Source organism: Macrobrachium nipponense, chromosome 1 (genome assembly GCF_015104395.2).
Source record: "Macrobrachium nipponense isolate FS-2020 chromosome 1, ASM1510439v2, whole genome shotgun sequence".
NCBI lineage: Eukaryota > Metazoa > Arthropoda > Malacostraca > Decapoda > Palaemonidae > Macrobrachium > Macrobrachium nipponense.
The window spans coordinates 144,377,960-144,390,594 of NC_087200.1; the positions used below are offsets into that span (position 1 = coordinate 144,377,960).

The following is a 12,635-nucleotide window of genomic DNA, read 5'->3' on the forward strand; positions in this document are numbered from 1 at the left end:
AAGTGAGTTGAGTTTGATGTGTGAATTATTTGTGAGAAGGATCTACAGGTTCTGTTGCATTGTTAAAATCATATCTTGATTTAAAATCTATTTTATATTGTAGCATTATGCAGTGCAATCTTTCATCCAAGGAACATTTTGCCCTGTGATCATTTTTGTTTGGAAAGGCTGATGCATATACAAATTTTAAGTATTAAAGGTTAAGCACAGCACTTTTATGTAAGTGTTATAGATTTTGAGAAATAATTGATACATTTCTGACCAGAAATTGAACAGATCTGACACTGAAAAAAAGTATTGGTCAAATATAATAATAGTACATTTTTGTAAATAAAAGAGAAAATTACACCCCAAAAATGCTAGTGGATGAAAGCACACAGGGACATAAACAAACGTAACTATTGGATAAGCTTACATTTTATGATTAGCCAATGATACGGGTGTGAGGTAGAGGGCAAGGGTAAGGAAGGTTTCTTAGGTCAAGGCTGAGTGAGTAAATCTAGGGTTGATCGAGTAACATTACACACTTTATGGTACATAACCGTGTTTACTGGACCAATACAGTATTACATTCCCTTAATAAAATCTCGAGTTAATCACTTTATGTGTGTAAAGTTTGATTTAGTTTTGTATGCATTCCAAAATTATTAGCTTGAATCATTTTTGGGGGCTTAGAAAACCTGGAAGCTGAATACGTATTAAACTACATTTCACATAACATGCAATGTAAAATAGGAAGAAATATATATGGACTCAAAATAGTAAAGGGTATGATTATTCATTCATGAAGTGGATGGGATAGTTTATTAAAAGTTTTTTTCTGACATAGACGGACCAACAAAGCAAAGTATATTAATGTATTTTAGTGATGCTAAAAGAATAAGTATAAGTTTTGTTGGTAATTTTGGTACAAACATGAAAAACATCAATACATTGGGCTACAAGTCACATTGAAGTTGTAGTTAATACAAGCTTTTTATATATATGATGTTGTAGTGGGAATGGAGTCGACCCCTGCCTATTCACTGTTCCGGATTTGAGGACTCTTATTCGTGGATTTTTCTGTGTAATGTATAAACCCATTATTCGAGGAAAATTTGACTTGCAGTATTTTCCATAGAGGAATATTCACTAATTACTATATTTTCATATAAGTTTTATGACTAAGCACATTTTTTGTGATAAAATGGAATTATTAAAAATACCAGGGGTCGACTGTATGTACAATGAAATATGGAACTTAAAAGAAATATAGAATTCTTACAATAAAATTCAGGCAGGATCAGTCAAATTATGAAAATTGTCTAGTTCCTGTACATTAGGGTCCATTTCTTCTACAGTAATTCTTTTGAGCCTTCATCAAATGAGTTGGTAAAAAAACAAAAAAAAATCTTCGTTCTGACTATTCTGATTTTTTTGGAATGTAGTGCCTTGTGTTAATTTGTATTGTTAAGCTGCCTTTTACAAATTTAAAAAATGTTTGGCTATTTTCTAAATTTATGTATTCCCTCATATTGGATAAACTTGTGTCTTTTGTCATTGAGAGCTTTAAGGGGATAGACAATTGCTTGCATAAATGATGAAATGAACACAGCATAAGGATGTGTTTAATGATGGATATGTTTTGCTCAATCTACAACCTAGTTAGAAATATAAAACGCCCTAGGAATGGTGCACTTTACCTCTTAATGATGTAACTGAATTCCAAATTCTCTTATTTTATTATTTAAATGTCCCTTTTCATGTCACGCTTTGTGTTCAGTAATGTTCTCTGTTTACATAAATTTTGCTCTTTACAGCTTTTGTGGCACCCAGGAGACCCAATCTTGGCCGTGAAGGGCGCCCTATTACACTAAGGGCAAATCATTTTCAGATATCTATGCCCAGAGGTTACATACATCATTATGATGTAAGCATACAACCAGACAAGTGTCCCCGGAAAGTTAACCGAGAGATTATTGAAACAATGGTTCATGCATTCCCAAGAATATTTGGCAGCTTGAAGGTTGGTTGCATTAAAATTTTGCTCTCTCTCTCTCTCTCCTGCTAATTTGATTATCTTTAACCAATGGGTATTAGCACATATACAGATATTGTTTGTGAGTATGTTCATGTTTTAAAATTTATAGTACAGGTAATTCATGTTTTGGAGACAAGATACAAACATATGAATTTTGTTGTTGTCAGTTCCATGGACTAGAATGGGTGCGACCAGAAATAGACTGGTATTCCATGAGAGATGTAAAGAAATAAATCTCTCTCTCTCTCTCTCTCTCTCTCTCTTTGTAATGGTAAAATGTTTAAGATGACTTTGGAATGATAATAATACCAAATCAGTGGTATCTTTGATGTAGGATGATATTTTAAGTATACATTTGGTATTTGAACTTTCAAGATGGGCAGATATGGGCATTTTTAGAGGAGTGTTCCAACTATTCGCGGGTTTGTGCTATTTGCGGGGGTCCCTGGTACACATCCCCTGCGAATACGGGGGGAACACTGTATATCGTATACATACAAATACAGTATCCTAGCCTACAGTATACTGTATACTACACATATGATATAATTCATTTGTTAATATAATCCAATTCTGGAGTTTCAGTGTATTCTGGCTATGATATATCAGTAGAAAAAGAAAATTGAACACTAAACGAGAATCAGATTTGGACTGACATTGGCATAATTGAGCGATGTGAGGCTGCTGATGGCTACATTTAGTTATGAAATAAAAACAACAACATGTGCATCTTTTCCGTGAATCTTTTAAAAAGCGCTACATTACTGTATCCAATAATATTGGCAAATAGGAATAAAATATCTAGATACTTTACTTATATAAGACAAGGTAAATCTTCGTTATGTGATGTTGTTTTTAAGACTAAATATGATTTTAATACATCATGTGAACTAAATTTTTTTATTTTTTTCATTAACAGTTTGCATTGTGGGCATGTAGGTGTAAAAAAATTATAAGATTCTGTTTGCTATTTTCACTTGATTTCATTGTAGTATAAGCTTTACCATTACGTTATTTATCTTTTATCGACGTTATTTATCTTTTATCAGCGTGAAAACAACATTAAACTGTGTTCTTTCAAGATCTGAAATTTTGATTCAAATGATTCTTAATTTTATCTATGTTGTGTATGATGGCATAGTTTACAGGAGCTTTATCCTTGTTGCCTATCCACAATAATGGTCATTAGCAGCTTGAAGAGTGTTCTTAGCTTCAGCTATAACTTGTTTTAAATTTAACAGTTATTTTTCCTTGCTGATCATTGATCCATAGCAAACAAAGTTGTTATATAAAAATATATCAGTCCTATTCTATATAACGTCATTTATAACATAAATATGGTAATTGTTTACTATTGTACAGTGATTGAAATACAAGGCAAATGGGTGTTGTTATCCAATTTGGTTGTACTTAGCAAAATGTGGTTTTTCGTTCGGTTGTTCATGGCTGTACACATTTACACACCCAATATAATGTTAAAACAATACTTTCATTATTCTCTTTTACTGTTAACAGGCTTCCAAAGGTCATAATGCAGCCCTTATTTCAGGAGATATTTTCAGGAAATTGACTGCTTAAAAATTTAATTGGTCTTTGATATTTCACATTTCTTTTGAGGATTCAGATGGTTTGGTTTTTTAAGGAATCTTCATTTAACAGGTGTTTTTTTCTCCTTTTTTTGTAGCCTGTCTTTGATGGGAGAAGCAATCTTTATACCAGGGATCCATTGCCTATTGGAAATGAGAAGATGGAACTGGAAGTGAGTAGTACTGTATATCTTTTGTTAAGAAAAACTGTTAGTATATAGAAGAACATCATTTTTTATTTCTGTCAATTGACTATTTTCTGTTTGGGTGTATGAAAGCAGTTTTCATTCAAATCATGTCAAGGTTAGGTAGTGTCATTTTATATTGCAAGTTTCAGTCATTGCTAATTTGGCTGTCAATGCTGTCTGGAAATATTGATTTTCATGAAGGTTTTCTGAGATTGAAATCTTTTATCTTCTGTTAGGTTACCCTACCAGGAGAAGGTCGTGATAGAGTCTTCAAAGTTGGTATCAAGTGGTTAGCCCAGGTTAACCTATATACCTTAGAGGAGGCTCTAGAAGGACGAACTAGAACCATTCCATATGATTCCATTCAGGTATGGCATAGTGCTTGTTTGATGAAGCGCACTTAAGTTTTTGTTTGAAAATGGATATGCCGTATCATTTTACTGTAAGCATGCATTTTATTAATTTGGTAGCACTCGATGTTTCATATAAATATTATACTAATAATCATTTCCTTATTTTTCATGGCAGGCGTTAGATGTAGTAATGAGACACTTGCCCTCCATGACATACACACCTGTTGGCAGATCATTTTTCTCCGCCCCTGATGGGTATTACCACCCATTGGGTGGTGGCAGAGAAGTATGGTTTGGTTTTCATCAGAGTGTACGCCCATCACAATGGAAGATGATGCTCAATATAGATGGTGTGGAAGATACTCTTTTGTTTTATACTGTATTGTGTACTCACACACTGGTCAACACTAGAAAAAATTTAAAGATTTCAGTAATACGTATTTTCATTTTTCACTTAGCCATTTTGGCCATTTTGATACAATTGTTGAAAACTTGCATTATGTGCAATTATTAAATTCTTTTTCCTAATTTAGACATGCCATTTCTGTAACAATATAAATAAATGTCTTACACTGATGTAGTTTGTGGTTGGGTTAAAATTTGCTCTTTGTAATAAGATTTTATCTTTTTTTCCAGTTTCTGCAACTGCTTTTTATAAAGCCCAAGCTGTTATTGAATTTATGTGTGAGGTTTTAGATATTAGAGAGATTGGTGAACAACGCAAACCCCTTACCGACTCCCAACGAGTAAAGTTCACAAAAGAAATTAAAGGTCTCAAGGTGAGTTGATGCACGAAACTTTATAATTAGAATAATTCACTGAAATTCTAGGAACTGCAAGAGTCAAACTTAAGAATATTCCCCCCCCAAAAAAAAGAGGAAAAGAAATCACCGGGGGGCGGAAAGGAATGGATGGCTCTCATTGATGGAAGCAAGTGACTGGCAGTCTGTAGCTCTCTCCTGAGACATGCCTGCTGGAAGTCTAGGTGGTGGTGATGTACACTTGATGTGTGGGTTAGAATTGATTGCCGCACACATACACAAGCCAGCATCTCCATCCCAAAAAAAAGTCCACCAAATTACTCTGCTAGCAATTGCTAGTAATTACTTGACTTTAAAATAAGTCTGGATTTACTTAGCAAATCTTGATATAAAAAGGTATAAGTTCAAAGTATCACCAACCAATGCTTGAAAAACTAAGCAGCTTGAACTTGAAAATTCACACTTAATTTACTGTAATGGGAGATGAATGTCCTTTTCATTCTTCACATAGGAATAATGATTTAAGTAATAGGACAATTAAAAGAATAATATTAGCAAAATCTGGAAAGAACACAGACTTAAGCAGAAGAAAACATACCTCAAAAGTAGACACAAGATGATAGGTGAGTTCTACAGAATTGCTCAGTTGAATGAGTGATAATTGGGAGAATAAGCTAAAGGTCCGGGAATGTGAATTGGGAATGCTCATTTATTGAAAGACAGTTTGTTCTTGGAATAGTATTGGTATCTAGTATTAATAGGTTATTATTAGAATCTAATACTATTTATAAAAACCTTATCTTAGAGTGCTCCCCTTCATTCCTGTACCTTTGAAATTGTTGCAAACAAGTGTGGTTGAGAGATTTCTGGTTTTAAATTTTTTTCTATTTTTCAAACAGCTGCCATGGAAGAGAATTGTTTTTTGTAAACAAAGTGGTTGAGAGATTCGTTTTTAAATTTGTATTTATTTTTCAAACCACTGCCATGGAAGAGATTTGATTTTTGTAAACAAATGTGGTTGGGATGGATATTGTTATTATAAAGGATTAATTTATCCTGACTTCTGAGCCTAATAAAGGCTCTTCTCTTAATGAATTTGCTCTATATATTGTTAGGTAGCCGAGATCCGAATTTTTATACAACTTGTTATAGTGTTTATGTCTACTGTTTATATTTCAGATATGAAAAATTTGCAAGCAATAAGATTATGTGAATTAGTACAGCAACTTGGCTGTTTATTCATTACAAAAAAATGTGGTTACATGTCAACAGACAAGGTCTGTGTAGTGCTTTATATTATGTTCATTTAATGTATTGCTCTCCAGGACAGTGAAAATTATGCATTGTTGATTGTTACAGACTACTTTTGGGGTGCCAGCTAAGGTCAGATCAGACTATCCTTCAGAGATATTTTTAATATGATTTTAATAAATGTTAGCTTTCATTTAATTTTTTATGGTTGAAACTTACTATTCACTTTTTTTTTTTTTTTTTTTTTTTTTTACAGATTGAAATTACTCATTGTGGTGCTATGAGACGAAAGTATCGTGTATGTAATGTTACAAGAAGGCCAGCGCAGATGCAGTCGTAAGTTTTTTATCCATTTACATTGACGATAACTTTATATTCTTATATTATAGGAAACTGATGTGGAAGACTACTATTTTTTTTTTTCTAGGGACCCAAGAGGCAAGTGACAGTTGTACAACGATGGGAATTTTCATGAAATTGTTAGGCTGGGGGGGTGGAGGGGGGGAAGCTAAAATTTAAACCTTCTTGGTAGCTAAATGTTTTAACCTTCCTGGTAGCTAAATGTTTTGAACCTTCCTGGTAGCTAAATGCCTTTTGTGTATATAAGACTTACCCAGTAATTATCTAGCTATTAGTTTTGACATACGGCAGCCCAATTCAAATTTCCCGGGTAGCGTTTTGATTGCTCAGTGTAGGTTTAGTACAGTGCCGTCCCTCAACAGCAATACTAGGAACGAATTAGCTTAGCACTTCGTTCTGTTTTCTGCCGTTTGACTAGACATCAAGTGCTTACAGCAGCTTGTGCTTATTGTCGGGTTATATCACCGGATTCTGGTAGTGTTACATAACCACTGGAATGCATTCATACCCTTCGAGCAGGATGAGTCTTGTCTTTTGTTTGTTTAATTCAGATTGTCATCAAGCTAGATATTTGTATTCTCTGGGAATATTTCTTGAATTTAATCCCATTCAATAAGGCCAAATACTTTTGCATATATGTTTTACTATCCAGGCTTATGCCATGGGCAAGTTGTTGCTTAACCCTTAAATGCCGATAGGACGTATTAAACGTTGACGAAAATTGTCTGTTGGGTACCGAATTGACGTATGAAACATCGACGCAAAAAAGTTTTTAAAAGAATTCGTGGAAAAATAGTTATAGGCCTACTTGGCAAAAACTTTTGTATCATGTACCTTGAGGGATGCTGGGAGTTCACGGATCAAGCTGTTGTTTTGTTTACAATAGTTACCCAGGCCCGCAGGCGCGAATTTCTTTCTTGTCGTATTAAAAAGCATCAGCGATATATCTCTGAAATTATTTTGTCACTTTGACATAATTTTTGCACCATTTTATATTAGCCGTTACATAGAGTTTTATATATGAAAAAGTTGCCCAATTTCATGTAGAATACAATGAAAAACAACCCATGGTTGTAGCTTTTATCAGTTTTGAAATATTTTCATATAAATGACGATAAGTGCCAATAGTTCAACCTTCGGTCAACTTTGACTCTACCGAAATGGTAAAAAAATGCAATTGTAAGCTAAAACTCTTACATTCTAGTAATATTCAAGCATTTACCTTCATTTTACAACAAATTGGAAGTCTCTAGCACAATATTTCGATTTATAGTGGAATTATGAAAAAACTTTTTCCTTATGTCCGCGCAGTAACTTCTGAAAAAAATTGAAATTTTTTCGTCCAATAGTCGTAATTTTCATACAATCAACTTACCTGTCAGATATATACATAGCTAAGACTCCGTCGTCCCCGACAGAAATTCAAATTTCGAGGCACACGCTGCACGTAGGTCAGGTGATCTACCGTCCTGCCCTGGGTGGCAGGATTAGGAACCATTCCTGTTTTCTATCATATTTTCTCTGTCGCTTGGAATGTAAACAACGTTTGCAGTTCCTCCTGACTTGATTTTTGGATTTCATCGCCATCGATCTTATGGGCTATCTTTTGCAGGGAAGTACTGGGTCTTTGGTTCGGCATACGCATATTAATTTGTTTTAATAACTTTGGCTTCGAAAATTTCGAAGATTTGTTTACGTGTAACTACCGAACTTTTCGGTAGACACTCATTTAGTTTGCAAAAAAGGGAAATATTAATATTTATTCATTAATACTGTAAAGATAACGTGTTAGAACTCTATTGAGGAAATATAAAACTCTAACTTCCTACTTTAGGAAGTCAGGAAAGCATATAACTTTTTACGCTTCCTTTAGAAGCTTTAATAGCTCTCGTGCTAACGAGCAGTTAGAGTATTAACAGTAATAGTAGTTTTTGCATCCTCATCTCCTTCTTACTCTACAGAATTTACAAATTAATAAATTTGAAGATAATTGGATGTAGCTCAAAAATGCGAGCTCTTATAAGGTAATAAGGTAAGAAGTGAATTTAGTGTTCCCAGTGCAGTGGAGGGTGCGTTCTGATTGGCTCTGTTTCGCTCCCAGGTCTAGACCGCTTCCAAGCTCCCAAGCCCAGAGGAGAAGGAAAGTCGAAAGCCTTACGGAGGTTATGGAGAATCCCCACCGATCAGGCGTCCCCTCGGCAGGATCTGTAGAATGTCCCAGACTGCCAAGTTCGCCATTGGAAAGGCGTCCTAAAATAGTAGAGGGTGCGTCCGATCGGCTCTGTCTCGCTCTCAGGCCTAGACCTCTTTCCAGCCCCCAAACCCAAAGGGAGAAGGAAAGTCGAAAGCCTTACGGAGGTTATGGAGAATCCCCACCGATCGGGCGTTTCCCTCGGCAGAATCTGTAGAACGTCCCCAGACTGCCAGGGATTAGCCATTGGAAAGGCATCCTTAAAAAAGTGCGTCTCTTCTTCCGTTTCTTCATTTTACATCCGAAAAGACAAAGAATGTACATGTTTGGAGTTCGGACGATCTGGCGCGTTCTCTGAAAACTAAGAGAACACTGAGCGAGAGGCTGAGAGCTGGCCAGCAAGCTAGCGCGAGCCACGTTCCAACAGCCAGCAGCGAACCGCGTTCCAACAGACGAGCGCGAGCCTCGTTCATACAGATAAACGCGAGCCACGTTCCAGAACTTTTTTCTTGGCGCAAGGCGCCTTCAAAGAGAAAACAGACGGCTAGACTGAGGAGCCTTATAGTAGAGTGGCAATCAGAAGGATGCTTCCATTGAACGTTTACTGGCAAGAGGCTCGTAAAAGAAGACTAGAGGCGCTCGGAACTATCAGGGCGCACGGGGCCTTCCACGCAAGCGGAACGTTCCAGGAGCGAGTCTCCTTTCTAGCGTGCGGAACATTCCAGGCGCGCGGAACTATCCAGACGCCAGGCGCCAGGATATTCCAAAATCTTCATTTGAGAGAGAGGTCAGTCGCGAGGCTCCTCTTTGAGTTTTTTTTAACTTGAGCAACTTTCCCCTGGCAAATGTGCAAGATGTCGCACAGGCGGCCGTTGCTTTTGTCAGAAGGATTCTGATACTAAGAGAAGCCCCTTTTCATTATTCAGAAGAGTCCTGTGTTAGGCAGTTCCTCTCAATGCGGACTCACTCCTTCATCCATGCTCTTCCCTCGTTTTGAGGAGGCAAGAGCTTTGGGAGTTTTTCTTAATAAGAATCTCATCGACGTTTGGGTATGATGGCGGATAGGAAATATCTACTTCCTTCCGTAAACCCTAGTGATGAACAGGAATTCTGTCTCTTCCGTGATTTATGAGGAAATCACGAAGATTTAAAGAGTTCCTGGATTAACTTCCTTCCTTAAGGATATATATATACTCTTTCTATCGTTCTATTAACGAAAAGAACGAAGATAGTAGAAGGTAGTAGAGTATCTGCTGTATGAGAATACGATATGGTCAAATCATAAACACACACCGTAGTTACTTCTTTGCTGTGCAACTCAATTACCAGTATCCTTCTACGACTTTCCTAGGAAGGACTACGCTTAAAAAGATTGTTAAGACAACACCTACTTAGCTTCTAGATTTATCGAAGTCTTGTTTGTCTTAAATATGCTTTAATAAGAACTTCCTGAAGTTCGATAATAATTTTATAAGATTCCTTTATTAAATGGAGTAGCTGGCAACTCTGGAAGAGTAAGGCCAGAAGGCTAACGGAGACTGCTTTTGCTGAGAGCCTGAGACCAACGCAGTACGATGTAGGTGTCGGTCATGAGCGGTCGGGTTCATCTCTCTCCCCTGCGGGATGGAATAACTATCCGTATCTCTCCCCTACAATCGCGGTCTAAGCCTCGGATTGAGGGGATAGTTAAGCTAACATAAATAAAATATTGTATGCCTTTTGCTAAGAAGCTTTCAATAAGAGAGATATTACAACCTTTCAATGCTGTTTACCGTAGGTAACATTATTAAAGGATTCTATCGCAGCAGAACATTATATTATATAATGCTCTCAGGCTTACGAAAGCATGGCTTATTAGAGTACCTACTCAGAAGAAGATGGATGAGTCGGATGGGAAACATTCTCTTTGTGGCAGAACTTGTTTCCCTGAATGGACTATACTACGTATATAAAGTTTTTTCCTACTAAGAACGGAATTAACATGTGAAAGGATGTCGGGTACCATAAAGGCACAGGTGTTCTGGCACATAACCTAAAAAGAATTAGAAGGAAGCGCCAGCCTGGCGCAAAGCGCTAGAAGCGCCAACCTGGCGCAATGCGCCAGAAGCGCCAGCCTGGCGCAGTGAGCCAAGAGCACCATCCAAGATTTTCTCGTTTTAGCGAGTTATTTAACCTAAGAGTCCAGTAGCCTCTCGGACACCAAGCTCGGTAACGGCAAGATTCGTTCCTGATTTTGTTACCCATTTAATCACTTAGGCCAATTCCACGACCCTCTCATATCGCAAAGAGCATCGAGAATCTCTTTTTTTCGCTCCTGTTCGCGTTAACAAAGAGAACCTTCTCGATCGACGATAATAACTGTTAACATGTCTAACATTTATTGGAAAGAGTTGTGAGAACCTGCGGAAAGTCTTCTTCATAGATCTCTTAGCAAGGTAGAAGACGAACAGGCTTCCTATAGACTGCTGCTTCCTTTTCCTCGAACCAAGAGAGGTAGCAATATACGCCATCTTTATTTTTTTTTTAGAAAGGGGAATAAACTTGAGTCTTTTTTTCCCCCTAAAAATAAATTCGTTGCAGAATTTAAGATAAAGGGCGTCAAAGAAGAGAGGATAATACTTTATGCCTCATTTTGGCCTTAGAGAGGTTGGATTCACAGAGGTCACGTTCTTCTCGCAACATGTTTTGGAAGTTTTTTTCCAAGAGAGTCTGGATATTCTATCAGCATCTATTATAAATGGACCTTAACAACCTCTCCACTCTGAGTCTGTCTGCGTGCAGACTGACCAGAAGTGGACATGAATGAGAGGATTTTTTAAGGTAAATGACAATAGTCATGGCCAAGACATAGAATTGCTGCAGATCGTGCTAGAGGGAATGAGGAAGCTGTCCTCTTCCGATACCTCTGTGAACCACATAGCGGTTTTTTCTTCCCTTTCAGAGGGAAGAATCACCTTTGTATATGTCTGCTATCAAAGAACGCAGTAAAAGGCTATACTCTGTCTCTACAAAGGGAATTGGAGATAGCAGAGGATTAAGATCTTCGGGATCTTATATACCTCAATATTTCAAGAGTAGGATATCATGTACTTCTAATGGGATCTTTTTTGTGGCCACAGATTCCATGCTCCGACAAGATGGAACTGCTCCTCCTCAAACTTCTTTGAGAAATTTTTATGAGGGAATTCTTTGTTTCTCTTGGTCCTAAACGACCAAGAAGACAAGTGAAATTTTTTTTTGAGCATTGGAATCTCGCATCAGATTCTATGGAGACTAGGCAATGGGTCTGCCAGCATAGTATGTCTGGCAAAAGAACTAAAACCCCCTATTCCTGATTCAATGTTTTCAGATAGAGGTTTCGTTGTCCAGGCAGGGTACTTACGTTTTCATCTACAGTAGAATGGTTCAAACGTTTGCCTACAGAGTCTTTGGAATGCGATGACGGCTCGAAATGCTTCCCAGAAGGTGTTCAGAGGGATACAATAAAGAACTAGAAATCAGGAGTCCTCCCAATTTCAGCTCAGAGTCTCCTTCGACTTCCAGGCTTCTTCCCTTCCTTCGGACAAGGATAGGGAAGATTCTGCAACGAGAAACCCCTTCAACAGGTAAGAAGAGATCTCGTGAGCAAGGGAAGTACTCAAGAAGGATCCTCCTTGGAGGAAGCCTCTTATCTCTCGTACTGTTAGATATCCTGTCGTATACTGGATGTAGCTGACTACAATCACCTCCCCTTGCCGGAGAGGCCAAAGCTCAAAGTGGAAGAATTTCTTTCACCCTTCTCCAGTCTTGTGATTTACTATTGTGGATGTTCAGGACTTTCGGACAATGTAGCGCCAACCAGGAGCCTTATGCCAAAACAGGCGTAAAAAACGCCAGAGGCAGACAGCCCCAAGAACACTGTCATTGTCTGATGAGGAGAAAGACC

The 12,635-nt window shown here is 37.3% G+C and overlaps 1 protein-coding gene across 1 annotated transcript in view; it reads left to right on the top strand.

Annotated features, from left to right (window-relative positions):
* Positions 1-12,635, top strand: part of LOC135219708 (protein argonaute-2-like) — a 117,674-nt gene that overhangs the window by 22,607 nt on the left and 82,432 nt on the right. The window contains exons 3-8 of the mRNA XM_064256695.1: positions 1,800-2,005; positions 3,705-3,779; positions 4,031-4,162; positions 4,323-4,497; positions 4,784-4,926; positions 6,416-6,495. Of these exons, the coding sequence (XP_064112765.1) occupies positions 1,800-2,005; positions 3,705-3,779; positions 4,031-4,162; positions 4,323-4,497; positions 4,784-4,926; positions 6,416-6,495 (811 nt within the window). The remainder of the gene's footprint in view (positions 1-1,799; positions 2,006-3,704; positions 3,780-4,030; positions 4,163-4,322; positions 4,498-4,783; positions 4,927-6,415; positions 6,496-12,635) is intronic.